Raw genomic sequence first — 15,763 nt, 5'->3', positions numbered from 1 at the left:
GGGTTCGTGCCCCGGTCCGGGAAGATCCCACGTGCCACGGAGCGGCTGGGCCCGTGAGCCATGGCCGCTGAGCCTGCGCCTCCGGAGCCTGTGCTCCGCAACGGGAGAGGCCACGGCAGTGAGAGGCCCGCGTACCGCAAAGGAAAAATAAATAAATAAATAAAGTACTCTCTTAAAAAAAAAAAGAGGAAGCATCAGAATGAGATTGGTTTTCAACTAATATCTTATTAAGGAAGTTGAGTTATTCTACTTCTGTTATTTGTCCCTTCTGGGCATTCAAAGAAGGACAAGTTTTTATTTCCAGATAAATATCATGAGAGGGATTTGCCCTGGTCTGCCCTGGCCCCTCTCAGTGGACATTTTCAAGATGGCCCTATATTTCTCTTTGATATACAGCGAACCAAGGCTCAAAGTGTTGAGTGCCTTAGGTAAGGCTTGACACCTTGGCTGTATGATGCTGAAACAAAGAAGTCCCATTGTCTCAGTGAGGGCATTTATCAGCTTCTATTGGCCAGGCAAGCTGATTGGCATTTCATGTACTCTACCTCCTTCAGCCCTCAAAACAGCTCTGAAGAAGCTATGAGAAGAAACTCGGTGGCCTGCTCAAGGTTTAGCATGAAGGCTGGGGAGGCAGCAGTGCACGTTCAGCCCCACCTCTGCAACTTGTCCCTCCCTGTGTGACTGTTTTGGCAGGCTACTGAACTTCTCTAAGCCTCAGTTTTCACATCTGAAATTGACATTAATAATGGCGGTGCTTAGTAAATATTGACAATTATCATTCTGAATTGGAGTCATCCAGCCCTCAAATAATCCTGACAAATCAGTGGCATTTGGGAAACTAGAAGGAACCTCAAAAGGTTTCCTAGGCCACTAGTGTTTAGACTCTTCCTTGGAGACCTAGGATTCTGGGGAGGTCCGTGGTGGATGAAGGGAAGCTGAGTATGTGTGGCCCTTGCCCACCTTCTTCAGCAGAGCAGCTGTTCCTAATGTGAATTACACAGCAGTTGCACGTTTCTCACGCTTTTATATTGTGGGGGTTGAGGTGGACTTCATTTAATAAAAATGGTCCTGCTGCTTTTTAAAAAAAGCTTACAAGGCTTGACCTCATATCTCCTGGTTCCTAATCTAGTGTTTTTACTGACCTTACTAAAACAGGGAACTGAAATATGATACATTTTAGAAAGGTTGTCATCAAAATTTTAAACATTATTCTTGTACCTTCCAGTTAATCAAGCACTCATTTAGTCTAAACCCCATTCCTGTCCCAGGATCCTAGGAACAGAAATTTTACTGTCAGAGAAAGCATTGCTATCATAGCCTTAGACAAGAACTGTCTAATAGAACTTTCTGCAGTGTTGGAAATGTTCTCTGTGTGCACTGTCATATATGGTAGCTAGTGTAACTGAGGAACTGATTTTTAAATTTTATTTAAAATGAATTGATTTAAATGTAAATAGCCATGTGGCTAGTGGCTTCCATATTGGACAGTGCAGCCTTACAGTATAGAGCAGGGGTCAGACGGCAGTCCCTGGCCTCTGGGCATGAGAATCATCCAGAGAACTTGTCAAAAGTACAGATTCTGGGCCTAATGCCCAGTGACTGATTCAGTAGACCTAGGGTGAGTGCGTATGAGATGGTTATTCTAACTTGCAGTCAGGTAGGAAGGCACTGCATTAGTGAGCTTTCCCTCGGCGTAAAAATATGGAGCCAGAGCAAGCATTTTGCCCTGGCCTTGATCTTCTGGGGAGACTAGAGCAACTTTCTGAGGAATGTCAGACCCTTGGAGAATGTGATAAAAGCTATGGACCTCTTCCCTGGAAAAATACAAAAATAGTTTCTAGGGCTCCCAGACCTCCCTGAAGCCATCCTTGAACCCACACTAAGAACACCTCAACTTGGACAGAAGATCTTTACTAGCTGGTGAGGTAGTTGAGCTTGAGCTCAGGAGGCTTGTGACATGCAGGCATGTCACACAGATATGCCCAAGGGTTAATCTGGTACCGTCCCACTCATTCCTACCCCCGGATCCCTCCAGGGGGTCATGGAGGCATCACAGAAGAGAGAACAGGCAGTGTATGTGCATCAGGCCCTGAAAGAATACTGAATTAGTTCTGCCCCTTTCCTTTCCCCTCGTGTTTTCATAGCCTTGTGGGTGAGCTGAGAGGGTGTGGCTATTGTCACTGCTCATGTCCTCAGCTCTGACACAGAGGGCAGAATGCAGCTGGGGCCTGAGTGGAGCTGTGGAGAGAGTCCAGCTGAGTAATGGATCAGGATTTTGACCTGCCTTCAAAGGCAGAGACACACGGGCTCCCACTTAGTCCTCACTTCCCACAAGCTGCAGGAGTGAGAGAGAAGGGGCAAAGCTGAGGGGCTCTGGGCTGGGGCAGCGAGCCAGGGACCAAAGCCCAGAGCTGGGCAGCCCACCCAATCAGCAGCCCCAGGCTTAGTGCAGAACCCCATTTTTTGTAGATCAGAACCCATGTAGAAGTGGGGAAGAGTGAGGAAGCAAGCGTGTGTATGTGTCGGAGAGCTGCTGTCAGGCCAAAGTGCCCTGAAAATAGCCTCTTGAACTTGGAGACTGTCGGTGAGGGTCTGAGTCATGGTCATGTGGCACAGGAAAGCCAGACACAGGAGAAGCTGTACAGCTCCCGGGCCGAGATTTCGTGCCCCTGGGAGGTGAGGGTCAGCCTGTTTTCCCCGTGCCCTTCACAGACTCAGCTGCCAGCTGCTGGGTTAGCTTCTCAGGCCGCCTTGTTCCTCTCTCTGCCTGCTAGGTTGCCGGATGAGTCATCAGGGAACTACAAAGGAGGAGGCCCCACTTTTGGCTGCCTCAGCCTCGGCTTCTCTGGGACAAGGGAGCCTGGAGTGCTCCTGGAGGGAGGATCAGGGCCCCTGGCCAGCTGCCTACCTAGCCACCAAGGTGAAAGGGCAACTTCTGGGGGAGGAGGTGCCCCACAGCCTGTCTGGAGGAGCTGCAGCTCAGGATGAGCCGTGTCAGGTAGGACAGGCCACCTGAGCCTGAGTGCAGCTCTATAGACCTCTAAACATCTGGGTTTAAGATGTTGGGTTTAAGATCTTGCCGCGGAGCAAGATTGACTGCTGGCCTCGTTTCTCTCACCGTCAGATGAAACTCCCTCTTCCTCCCCGATGCTCAACATCACCCTTTGATTCCCTCACGCAGCCAGCACCAGCTGTTTCATCTGTGCCCCACTCTGGTCTACACCGGCAACACCACCTCTGACCCTCAGAAGCCTTCTGCCCGGGGAGGACCACGACTTTCCTCCTTGTGTTTGCCTGCAGCCCAGGGGACTGGGGAGTGGGCAGCACAGCCCACTAGGTCCGGTCCCGCACTGCCCCACACAGGCTGCGTGATCTGGGGCAAGTCTCCGCCTAGTTAGGCCTGCGTTTCTTCAAGTAAAAATGAGGAGAGGGACTTCCCTGGTGGTCCAGCGGTTAAGTCTCTGTGCTCCCAATGCAGGGTCAGGGAACTAGATCCCACATGCATGGCACAACTAAAGGAGCCCGCATGCTGCAGCTAAGACCCAGTGCAGCCAAATAAAAAAATTTTTTTAAATGAGGAGATTAAAGCAATCAATGCCCCTGTAGGCACGCTTCTAATACTGTTAGGTTTGGAGGGCTTGGGGTCTGTTTTTAAGATCTCATTTCCCTTATAAAGAGGCTGAGAGAGGTGGGCCCTACTCTAGGCCCTGGATCAAGTCCTTTTTGGAGATGGAAGGGGCTGCGGAGGTGTGGGGTGGGATGACAGTATGGTTACAAGTAAAACAGCCTGCCTTGGAGGGCTTTCACCTAATTGAAGCCAGAGCACCCCTTAGACTTCTTAAGGTCATCAAGAAACAATGAGGCCACCCCTTCAGCCTCCTGAGCATCCGGCCTGCAGGACCACACCCAGGCATCCAGGCTGAAAGCTGGAGCTGCTGAGTTCAAAGCTAGAAGGCCCTTGAAGGCACCCCACACCCCCACACCCCAATCAAGCTGACTCAGCCTTTCGTAGCCACTGTGGTGAGGCAGATGCAGTAGGAAGGAGGTTTCAGCCTAGTGTTTCCCAGCATCCCACTGTCTCTTGTAAGCTTCCAGCCTGATCTGGCAGAAGGTCAGAGGTGTTGGAGGGTCGGCTTCCCACGGTCTGCCTTTCTCACGCAAGAGCAGGTGGAGGAGTGATGGGGGATGAATGGAGCCACCGCAGGGGAGACCGCATCTGTTAGTAACAGCCTAGGGCCAGGCTGCCATCAGAGAGCACTTATTAAAGGACTGTCTGCGCTTGATGCCTTCTCAGGCTTTGTCTCCAGCAAGTCACGACCCAGAAGGGCCCTGCCCTTGGGAGTCCACAGCCCCGTCTTTAAAAAGGTTCCCAAATGGTAACAATCGCAGGGCGGTGCCATTCTCTTTCATGACAACTCTAGCCCACATGCTGTTTGCACAGATTGTCACAACAGTGGGCTCTTTTCTCCCTTCTGGCTCTGTGGGAACGCAGAGCTGGTAGAGATGGAGCCCAGAGAGAGGTGACTTCTTGTGCTTTGTCCTAATATTTCTAGAGGTGTCGGTTGGTGTCCGGGGCTCTAATATAAATTCCACTACTAATGTTGCCTGAAAGAAAAATGATACTTAGGAGAGGTTTTCGGCAAATGAGTTTGGACATTACAGAAGGAAGCATGTCAGTTCCTTCTGGAGAGCCACAAACAGATGCATCTCGTGAAAGGAGCCAAGTGCTGGTATTGCCATTTGCATGCTGGTTTTTCAATTTGCAAGATTTCATTTATGTGTATGTATGTAATGTTTATATAAATATACACACAAATCTATATATATATACACACACACATATGGATGCCTATGTACACACGCGCGTGCACACACACGTATACATATATATATCTACCTCTAGCTAGGGAACAAAACAAAACCTTGGTTCTCTCCACTTGGAGAAAAGCCATCATGGATGGTGCAGGCATGTCCTCTACGAAGCAAGGCTTGTGCGGAATCAGTGATGTGACTGATGGTTTTGGAGTATAGGATCCACCACCCTGTTCTGGGGAAGCAAAGTTCACCACAAAACAAACAACAGAAAAAGATTCAGCCATTATTTATAAAGGCAAGAAAGAACCAACCCAGATGTTGGTTCACGTCTCTCCTGGAGGAGGCGGGCTGGAATTCCCCGTGTGGGGTGGAGAGAGGGGCCATTTACGGTGGAGGAGCCAGGAGGGCTGGGGGGCTCACCCGACGTGGAACAATGGTGAGGGTGCCATTTGGAACATTTGGAGGATAGCTTCGTGTGGCATGAGGAGGTAGAGACCCTCTGCCCCCTGCTTTTCTCCTCCCACCCAAGCCTGACCTGGGCGCCTCGGGGTCTGGGGGTGACCTGCTCTGTGTGTGGTCTCTCCCAGGGTGAGCGTGAGCCTGGGAGATGGCAGTGATGGAAATGGCCTGCCCAGGCGCCCCTGGCCCCGCGGTCGGGCAGCAGAAGGAGTTCGCCAAAGCCAAGGAGAAGGCACAGGCAACGGAGATGAAGCAGAGCTCCGTCCACAAGCTCGAGGCCGTGGAGAAGAGCCCCATGTTCTGCGGAAAGTGGGAGATCCTGAACGACGTGATTACCAAAGGCACAGCCAAGGAAGGCTCCGAGGGCGGGCCGGCCGCCATCTCCATCATCGCCCAGGCCGAATGTAAGGAGCCTCGGGCTGGGGGTGTTGGCAGAGAGGGCAGGCGGGGAGCCTGCAGGTGGGTGCAGCGCTTGTGCGAGGGTGGCTGGGCACCGATGGGGCTGGGCTCAGGGTCCCCCCGTGGAAGAGGGGAGTCAGGGTGACCACTATAGACGACTTGCAAGACACACCTGGGAATGAAGCCAAGGAGCGTTGTGAAGTGGGAGCTCGACCCGTGCGGGGGAGTGAAGCACAAGAAGGGAGAAGTGGCAGACAGAGGCCTTGCTCATGACCAGAGCAGGGGAAGGGAGCTGGGAGACAGGAATGCTTGGGCTCCAAGGTCCCAGGCACTCTCTGCAGGACCATCAGGCAGGCCTTCTGCTGGGACCTTGGGCAGCCTGAGCATCTCTGGAGAGGCCCAGGCAGGAAAGGCCAGGTGTCCCGGAAAGCCTCTCCAGGACCTGGGACCTGGGCCCTTCACCTCCTTCCACGCCGGTGCTTGCCACCCCCCACCCCCCCAAAGAATGAACACCTGCCCTCGGGCCTGCGGGGCATCCCGGGCCGATCCTTTCTGCTTCCACTCACCATACCTCAAGATGGCTCGGAACAGTGGCTGCCACCGGAGCCTGAGAAACTCCCAGGGGCGTGGGGAGGGCCAGGAATCCCCTCTCTGCCCCACACCTCCCCTCCACCCCAGGAGGTTGCCTGGGGTGGAGCCCGACGAGACCTGCAGCTCATAATGGTATCTTCTCACATACACACGTCCTTCCCCTCATCTTCCGCTTCCTTCTGGCTGGCCTTTGACGAGAGATGAGAGAATAAAAATTAAAGTAGAGTGAGCGACACAGTAACGGTAGTACTGCACACGCGCGCGCACACGCGTTATATGTAATAGTGTATTATTTGTTGAGCTGTTACTGTGTGCCAGGCACTGAGTTGAGTGTTTTATATAGATCATCTCACTTACACCTCACAGTACGTGAAGTGAGGTGGGCACCCTGTGATCCCATATTGTAGGCACGCTCTGTGCCTTGACCCTCAGGCTGGGAGGGAGGGGTGAGGCTGCCAGTGAGAGGAGGTGAGCCGCCAGGCGGAAGGGGTCTGGGAAGGAGGAGTGGCCGGGAGGGTATCTGCAAAGTGCCTCTCTCCTAAGTGCTGAATTCCTGTTCTTTCTCTCTCCTTTCTGCTCATCCAACCCCTTTGCCTTTACTTAAAAGGTGAGAATAGCCAAGAGTTCAGCCCCACCTTTTCAGAACGGATCTTCATCGCTGGCTCGAAACAGTACAGGTAAGGAGGTCAGCTTGAGTGGGGTGGCAGGGAGCTGCCCCGGGGCGTCCCCTCTCCAGCTGCTTGCCCAGGCCGCTCCCAAGTGACCCCTGGCTCCTTCCTTCAGCACCTGTGGTTCGGCTCTTGGAACCCACCCAGGCTTCCTCACTGAGCTGCTCTTGCAGCCAAATAAGCTTTTCAGAAGCTTTTCACAGCGTGTGGGTGACTGCCTCTGGGTCACATCAGGGTCACATCAGCTTGACGTTTTATTTTTATTCTCCTCCTCGGTTCCCATCAGTAGGGAGGGTGCTGGGAACAGGAGGCACTTTGCCGCTGGTGCGTGACCTCTAACTCGGGGAGAAACCTGCTGTGTCTTTCCTTCTGTGAGACACACCCATGGAGGGATGAGGGCTTGGAAACAGGCAGGGACAGACTTGCAGCTCGGTGGCCCTGTAGAAAGGAGGCCAAGGGAGGCTCGGTCTGTTCCCAGCCTCCCCAGCCCCAAAGAAGATTTTTGGCAGCTGGAGGTTGAACCTGGAAACGGTTCCTCCCCTACCACCAGGTGGACTTCTTTATCGTTGGAATTTGGGAACTGCTAGCGGGAAAGTGACCAACCTCAGCTGTCCCCGCTTTGGAGGCAACAGAAGCCAACTCAGTTAGAGCCGAGAATGCCTGCCGTGGGCTGTGGCCTTCTGAGCCACACGCCCCCGTTCCGGGACCTCTCAAGGGCAAGCCCCCCTTGGAGAGCAGGGAGAGAACCACGTCTCCCCCTCCACCCAGAAGAGTGGTGTGCGCCCTCACTTTAGTAATAACCACTGTTGATCGGAAGCTTGCCGTGGGGCTGGGCACCGAGGCAGGCTTTTTAAATGAGCTATTTCATTTAAACCCCATCTTCGCCCTGCCTGGCAGGAAACGCCACCTCCATTTTATCAATGAGGAGCCTAGAGGTCTTTGGGGCTTAGGAACTTTCCCACGTTCACACAAGTCCTGACCAAGCTGGGACTTGACCTCGGGTCTGTATGACTCCAGCCCCAGCTACCTGAGCCGCCCTGTCTCCCTGCCCCCCTCACACTCAGAACGCGTGTCTGTGTCCCCTTGCTGACAGCCAGTCCGAGAGTCTTGATCAAATCCCCAACAATGTGGCCCACTCGACCGAGGGCAAAATGGCCCGCGTGTGTTGGAAGGGGAAGCGTCACAGCAAAGCCCGGAGGAAACGCAAGAAGAAGAGCTCCAAGTCCCTCGCTCAGGCAGGAGTGGCCTTGGCCAGACCCCTCCCCAGAACTCCTGAACAGGAGAGCTGCACGGTCCCGGTGCAGGTGAGACCCGCCCCTACGCCCAGACCCCTGTGCCGGGCGCCCCCTGGGCTCACGGGGCTTCGGAGCAGCGCCTGTGCCTCGGCCCCAGCCCCGCATCCTAACAGCTGTGTTTCCCCCGCAGGAGGATGAGTCTTCGCTAGGCACCCCGTATGCTAGAAACACCCCCCAGTTCTCCAAGCCTCTGAAGGAGCCAGGCCTTGGCCATGTCTGGTTTAAGAAACTCGGGGAGGGCCTGCGGCCAGCGCTGCCTCGACCGGAACTCCACAAACTGATCAGCCCCCTGCAGTGCCTAAACCACGTGTGGAAACTCCACCACCCCCAGGACGTAGGCCCCCTGCCCCAGCCTGCTCACCCCTTCCCCTACAGCAGACGGCCCCACCCCTTCCCGTTCCACCCTCTCCAGCCCTGGAAACCTCATCCCTTAGAGTCCTTCTTCCTAGGCAAACTGGCAAACTGTGTAGACAGCCAGCAGCCCCTGCCCGGCCCTCCCCTGAGCAGACTGGCCTGTGTAGACGGCCAGAAGCCCCTGCCTGGCCCACATGTGAAGCCCAGCTGCTCGTCTCATTGCTCGAGTGACAAGCTGTCCGTGGAGGAGTACCTGGTGCACGCTCTGCAAGGCAGCGTGAGCTCCGGCCAGGCCCGCAGCCTGGCCAGCCTGGCCAAGACCTGGTTGGTGGGGGGCTCCAAGCCTCGGGAGCCCAGCCCTGAGACCGAGGACAGTGAGGGGGTGCTGCTCATCGAGGCGAGTAGTCCCCAGACACGCGCACACCCACCACCGCCTCCGCCTCCGGGCCGTCCACCTTCACTACCCCCCTTCCCTTCCCCTTTTCCTCTAGTTCTCTTCCTGGATCACTCTGTAATGTTATGTGATGTTCCCAAACTTAGATTTCTGGGTGTTATCCCGTCCATCTCTGACACTATCCCCTGTCCCCCGCCCCTCTTCACTGTCCTTCCCTTTCCTCTGCCACTTAGCTCCTGAGTCATTTTTTTCTCATGGTCAAGGCGGTTGACAATTCCGTTTCTGTCCCACAATCACAAGTCTGGGGAGGAGGTTTCTTCATCGCAAGGATCAGCTTGCCTCAGCCCGTGAAGCTCTCCTTTGCCTTCGCCTGACTCCTGCAACCCCCTCTCTGGGTCCGTCCCCACACCCCGACCCCGAGCCCTGCCTCAGACCTGCTGGTATTCTTGGATGTGAGGGCTCAGCCCAGCAGCCTGGCAAGGGCCACCAGTTGGAGAGCCTTCCTCACTGTAACCCTTCGTCCCTCCACTGCCCTGGCCACTGAAACCGGCCTCTGTCTCCCGCCAACCCCAGAAACTCAAGCCGGTGGATTATGAGTACCGAGAGGACATCCACTGGGCCACGCGCCAGCCCTGCCTGGGCAGAGGCTCCTTCGGAGAGGTCCACAGGATGGAGGACAAGCAAACCGGCTTCCAGTGTGCCGTCAAAAAGGTATGCCGGGCTCCGGGGCTGAGGAGGGAAGGCGGGCAGGAGGCCTGTCGCGTTCTCTCTGCTTCCTTTCAGGGTTAGCACAGGGAGGCCATGGGTCTGACTCGTTAACCGCGTCTGGCTATCCTGGCTGCCCTGGGTCAGCTGGAGCTGGAAGGGGACAGTCCAGGCCACGTGTCCCCGCCTGGGCACCGCACTTGGTGCGCGTGTATGTGAGAGGAAGCATGAGAGTGTGCACGCAGCCTGGGCCGCTCCTGATGCCAGGCCCCTAGGGCAGGTCAAAACCTGGAAGATGGCTGGATTGTCATGAAATTCATGTTGAGCTGAAACCCCTAAACTACATAGTGGACCAGAAGGTAATAGCAAGAGCATAGCCTCCACCTAACCAGGTGCCTCCCGAGGGAGGCCATGCACCTTGGGAGTCAGATCTGACTTGAGTTTGGGCTCTGCCTCCTGTCGGCCAGAGGTACTAGGTCCTGCGAGGTGGACATTATGAGGAAACGAGACTTAGCGAGAAGCCCCAGGCTTGTCCAACTGTAGTTTGGCTTTGAACCTCTCTTCGGGAAGGGACAGGGGAGGAAGACTCATGCTTCTAGGATTTTGATTAGAGGCAGAGGCCTGAGTCACCTCTCCCACTCCCTCATCTCACTGATGTTAGAACTGCAGACCAGAGAGGGTCTGCACCTTGCCCACAGCTGCACAGCTGGGCCTGGAACTGAGGCCTCCTTCTGTCAGATCACACTGCCCAGGCCTAGTAGTCCTTGAGGGTGTCAGCCCTGCTCTCCTTCAGATACCATTTTTCCTCCTCTCCTCTCACCTTGACTAGAAGCCACCTTGTCCTTGACCCCAACTCAGCCTGAGGGCTAGCACCAAGGACTTCCTAAGGTAGAAATCAGAAACATTTCCATGGGCCATTTCCTTGGCGCTTGGGCAGTGTGAAATAAGCTAATTCAAAGATGGACCTTGTTTTCAAATGGCTTTTGTCAAGGACACTCTGATCCCCAAAAGGAAAGGGACCAAATAGCCAGCCCAGGCAGGTCCATCCTGCTCAGGCCCCACGCAGAGTAGACACTGCTGCCGCCACTGTCTTGGGTGCCTGTGACTTTAAGGGGCGATAGTACAGATTGTGTTGTGAGTAAACCTGGCTTCCCTGGCTTGTGTGTGACCAGGTGTTAGAGTCCTAGAGTTTGGGCCTCGGAGTGATGGGATGAGAGAGGGGACTATCCGTAGGTATTACCCCAAGCTTCAGACATACTGTGTCAAATAAGCCAGCTCCACCCCTGCCCACCCCCACTGGCCAAAACACGTGCTTAGTTCTTGCCAGCACGGGCCATCATCTTTCGCTGGGATGCCAAGGCCACGTGCCTGACCTCCTCAGCTGCAGTCCCCTCCCCAGGCCACCGGAGAAGGCTCAGCTGTTCCTCCTGAGAGGCGGGTGGGAGGAGGGCAAGAGAGTGTGAAGTGTCCCGGAGATGAGCGCCAACGCTGGGGAGCTTAGTCACCGGGCTCCTCAGCTGTTCCCCTGCTGAGGTTCTGAGTCCCAGGCAACAAGGTAAACAACCCTAATATAGTAGAAGAGGACAGAGACTCCATTTCTCACCTCCCCAAGGCAGTCGGACAAGCTCCAAGCACAAGGCACGGACTTGCCAGCCCCAGAGCTGCTGCCCCAGCCCACCAGAGCCAGCCCTTCTCAGAACTCCGCCTCCCCCATCCAGGATCTTAGCGGGGTTAGCTTTTGGCAGCCCACACAGCTGCCTTTGGTCAGGCAGACCACCCCTCCTTTCTCTCCAGGGCAGCGGGGTAGGGAAGGCAGTAGTGTCCTTTAGCGTTTTCAGCTGGAAGATCTCAGAAACAGTTCCCTGCTAGTGGGTAGGGGTGGAGGGTGGGGACCAAGGATCAGAGGTCAAGCCACACAGGGGGTCAGAGCAAGTCTGTACACCCTCTGACGCTCCCTAGGGAGGATCCAGGATGTGGAGTATCATGTGGTGACATCAGCACCCCATTGGCCCTCCTTCTAGAACATTCATGGCCCCAGGTCAGATGTTGATTGGTCACAAGTCCAGGGCTTAATGTAGGGTTTGGGCGGGGGAGGGGGTTTAGGGTTTTGTTTGAGCTTACTTTTTTTTTTTTTTTTTTTTTTTAATTGTGGTATGTGGGCCTCTCACTGTTGTGGCCTCTCCCGTTGCGGAGCACAGGCTCCGGATGCGCAGGCTCAGCGGCCATGGCTCGCGGGCCCAGCCGCTCCGCGGCACGTGGGATCTTCCCGGACCGGGGCTCGAACCCGTGTCCCCTGCATCGGCAGGCGGACTCTCAACCACTGCGCCACCAGGGAAGCCCCTGAGCTTACTTTTAATTTCAAATTAATAGAGGCTCACTGTAAAAGAATGATACCCCAAAAGCAAAAGTCTCTCTGTTGCCCAGTCCCCTTCTGAGGTAACCAGCCTTTGACATAAATCTTTTTTAGACTTGTTACACATATATAAACATGTAGTTGTTTCTTTTATCGAAATGAGATTGCACTCGTTTGTTGTTCTTTACCATGTTTTTTCATGTAATAGTGTATCATGGATAGATTTCCTTATTGGTACATATACATCTGTCCATTGCTTTTTAACAGCCAGTGTGTAAGTTCTTAACCTAGTCAGTGGATGAATTCATAAGATCCATGAATTCCTGGAACTTTATTCTTAAGTGTGTATGTGTGTGGCACGTGTGGACACACACACATTTTTTTATTTATTAGCTTTTCAAAGGGATCTGTGGCTCAAAGAGGGTTAAGACTGTGCGATTGAAAACATCTGGCTCAAGCATGGAGTTCTGGGAGCCTCCTTTTGCCTCTGCCCCGATCTGGGGTAGTGTGGCCTTGGCCAAGTCCAGCCAGCTGTTGTTACCAAGCACCTGTTCTGTGCCAGACGCTGTGCCAGGGAGACAGAGGTGTGGAATCCACACGCCTGACCTGAAGGAGTTCAGATTGTAATGGGGGGTGGACGCTTACAGGGTGTAAAGGTGGTAGAAGCAGCCATCAGCCTGGGACACGGTGAAGTCAGCCGGGACAAGTGTTGAGAAGGAAATCAGAACAAGGACCGAGGGGAGAATATCTCGATGGTGATGACAAAATAAGGCGGAAAGCTATGTGCCCGGTACTGTGTTAGTCACCTTCACATATTTATGTTCCTGAGATCTTTAAAAGAACTTATTAGAGTTGCTGTTACTCCCTTTTTTACCGATGAAATAAAATGGATACAAATACTAAAGAAAACAAGAGGGCAAGTTTCAAGAAGGAAAAAGCGATCCGCAGTGTAAAGCGTGCAGGCAGTTAAGCAGAGGGAAGTGGCTTGTGAATTTGGCAGTTAGGTGATTGCTGACCATGTTTCCACCTGGGTAGGCGCGTGCCTGAACGTAGGTAAAAACGTCCCGGATGGAAAAGCTAATACACCTGGAAGGGCCTTCAGCGAGGTGGGGTAGCTGGGAGCTCCGGAGTCAGGCTTCCCCCACCAAAATCCCAGCTTTGCTACTTTATATCCAGTGACCTTGAGCAGATTACTGGTCCAGTCTTCAGCTTCCTTGTCTGTAAAATGAGATAATATCACCTCCTAGGCTATCGTAAGACGTAAACGACTAATGCTTATAAAGTGCTGAGCACAGTACCTGGCACGTGTTAAGTGGGCATTAAATGTTCGTCCTCATTAACATCCTCATCAGAGTCCAGCCCTCACTTGACAGACGAAGACACTGAAGTCCAGGGAGAAGAGGTGGCCAGACGGGCAGCTGGCCTGGACCAGAAGGCCGTCCTTTCTCCCTTGGGACCACCCTTTCAGCCTGCTCTCCCTGGGGCTGGCCCAGACTTCTAACGCACCTTGTGTTTTGAAGTGTCCCTTCCAACCCCCTCCGATCTGGGTGGTTGGGAAGGGTTTTAATATTCCTGGGACACTCCAGAGGACTTCTGGATTTCTTCAAAGTTAAAGCCGAGGCTCCCAGACTTTCTTGGTTCACAGCCCTTAATGTCTCAGTCATTTTTTCAAGGTGCTCCAGGCCAAAACAAGTACTGACCAGTTCCATTTATTAAATAATTGGGTCAAATAATAAGTCTTTATCCTAATAACCTAGTAGCCATTTGAATAGCAACACATATAAATTGAGAGATAAATTTTGTTCTTAAACAAGCGTTAATTACTGACGGGATGCATGCCTTGTTGGGCAGGCACAACTTCTCCAACTTAGAAATCACTGGACACCGTCACTTTCATTTCCTGCTCCACATTATCCCCCTGAAGTACCTTTTTGTCACAACAACCTCCAAAAACCTAGCTTCATAAAGATATATCATCAAAAGAATGCACTTCGATCATTGAAACTGAACCGTCTCACGCTAGTAGTTTGTGTGGTGTCCCCAGATGTCAGTCGTTGCTGTTTCCCTCAAATGCAAAATACCCTGTAGCCCCCTTCCAAATTCTCTGCGGTGCCCCAGGGCGCTTCACCCCGCAGTTTGGGAGCAGTAGGGTTAAGGACATTTGCTAGTACAAGTCCGGTTGGCGAATTAGTTCCAACTCAGGTTCAGAGCTGGAAACACTGACAGGGAGTCAAAGTTCATGTGAGTTGATTAAACCAAACCAGATATTCTGCAAGTAACCAGAAGAGGGACATTTTCCACTGATAGGCTAAAGTCCAAAAGCCGCACAAGTCAGCAGGTCTCGGAAGAAAACTGCCAGGCCCTGACTGCCGGCTTCCAGTACCACTCATGCCCCCTGGCGGCACTTCTCAGGGCTAACATGAGAGCCAGCTGCAGCCAGAAAGGACAAGTCTCTATTAGGAAGTGTAAGCATTTAGTAAGCTGCTCTTATTGGAGCTGGAGGGAGGAGGCGGGGAGCTGGCATTTCCTGAGCACCCACTAGTTGCCAGGCCTGGTGCTGGTTATCACCCCTCCAGATCCCCACTCTACCCTGGAGCAGATGCCACTGTCCCCACCGTTCACATGTGGAGGCACATAGCTTGGGGGAGGTGATCTACCTTTGGAAATGGCCAAGCCAGGGTCTCAGGCCAGGATGTTTGTATCCAAGGCCTATTTCTTCCCTCCATGTCATGCTGGTCCCTGCGGAAAGGAGTGGGTGGTCCCTGGCCTGCCACTCCCCTGTAGGAGGGGCCTTGGCCAAAAAACCCCTCCCAATAGGAGAATCCTCTCCTATGCCCAGATCCTGGGGAAACAGCTGCAAACAGAGTAAACAAGCGCTGCCCCATCTACATGGACATTTTAGCCCTCAGGGGAAAAGGCAAATAATTATGAGCAAATAATAAGTGCTGAGAAGGATGCTGAAGATCCAGGGGCACTGACAGAGCCAGAATCTTGGCCGCATCGACTCTGGCTACAGAAGCCCAGCATCTTAAGAGTAGAAGAGGATGTTGATACAGAAAAGGTCCCATGACCTAGAAACTGTCCAGACATTTGGGCTGGGGAAAAGAAAGTTCTATGTTTGGCAGATCTCTGAGGGTGGGCAGCGTGCCAGGGGCCTGGATAAGGATTGTCGTTTCTGTGACTCTATTTCCATAGGCATCAGCACTGCAGAACTTTAATCAAGTACCAGGCGTTGACCCCGACCCCCAGGGGGCACGGTTTAATCTCTAAGGGTCCAGTAGGCCCACCAGGGCCCCTGCCTGGCCTCAGAATCGTCACCGGGAACATCAGCGGTCTCTGTGCAGGGAGCTTCAAGGGTCCGGACAGGATGCCAGGGGACCAGCCCTGGTCCGTCACCCTGACTCACACCCACCTCTGGGCCCTTCCAGGTGCGAGTGGAAGTGTTTCGGGCTGAGGAGTTGATGGCATGTGCGGGATTGACCTCACCCAGAATCGTCCCTTTGTATGGAGCTGTGAAGGAAGGTCCTTGGGTCAACATCTTCATGGAGCTTCTAGAAGGTAAGGAGCCAGCTGCCGCGCCTTCTCCCTCCAAATTCAGAGCCGAGGGTTTCCCCAAGTCTTGCCCAGGTTGACCCTCATCCCCAGTCAATCCGTTTGTTTTGGTTTTTGTTGTTTGCGGTACGCGGGCCTCTCACTGTTGTGGCCTCTCCCGTTGCGGAGCACAGGCTCC

At 53.6% G+C, this 15,763-nt stretch overlaps 1 protein-coding gene across 1 annotated transcript in view; it reads left to right on the top strand.

Moving 5' to 3' along the window:
* Positions 1–15,763, top strand: part of MAP3K14 (mitogen-activated protein kinase kinase kinase 14) — a 44,942-nt gene that overhangs the window by 18,136 nt on the left and 11,043 nt on the right. The window contains exons 2-7 of the mRNA XM_024130461.3: positions 5,403–5,678; positions 6,872–6,941; positions 8,026–8,236; positions 8,358–8,978; positions 9,549–9,686; positions 15,462–15,591. Coding sequence (XP_023986229.1) covers positions 5,423–5,678; positions 6,872–6,941; positions 8,026–8,236; positions 8,358–8,978; positions 9,549–9,686; positions 15,462–15,591 — 1,426 coding nt within the window. The 5' untranslated portion in view covers positions 5,403–5,422. The remainder of the gene's footprint in view (positions 1–5,402; positions 5,679–6,871; positions 6,942–8,025; positions 8,237–8,357; positions 8,979–9,548; positions 9,687–15,461; positions 15,592–15,763) is intronic.

This window comes from Physeter macrocephalus, chromosome 14 (genome assembly GCF_002837175.3).
Source record: "Physeter macrocephalus isolate SW-GA chromosome 14, ASM283717v5, whole genome shotgun sequence".
Classification (NCBI taxonomy): Eukaryota; Metazoa; Chordata; class Mammalia; order Artiodactyla; family Physeteridae; genus Physeter; species Physeter macrocephalus.
The sequence above is the reverse complement of the archived record's forward strand: the minus strand, read 5'-3'. Positions and strand labels throughout refer to the sequence as shown.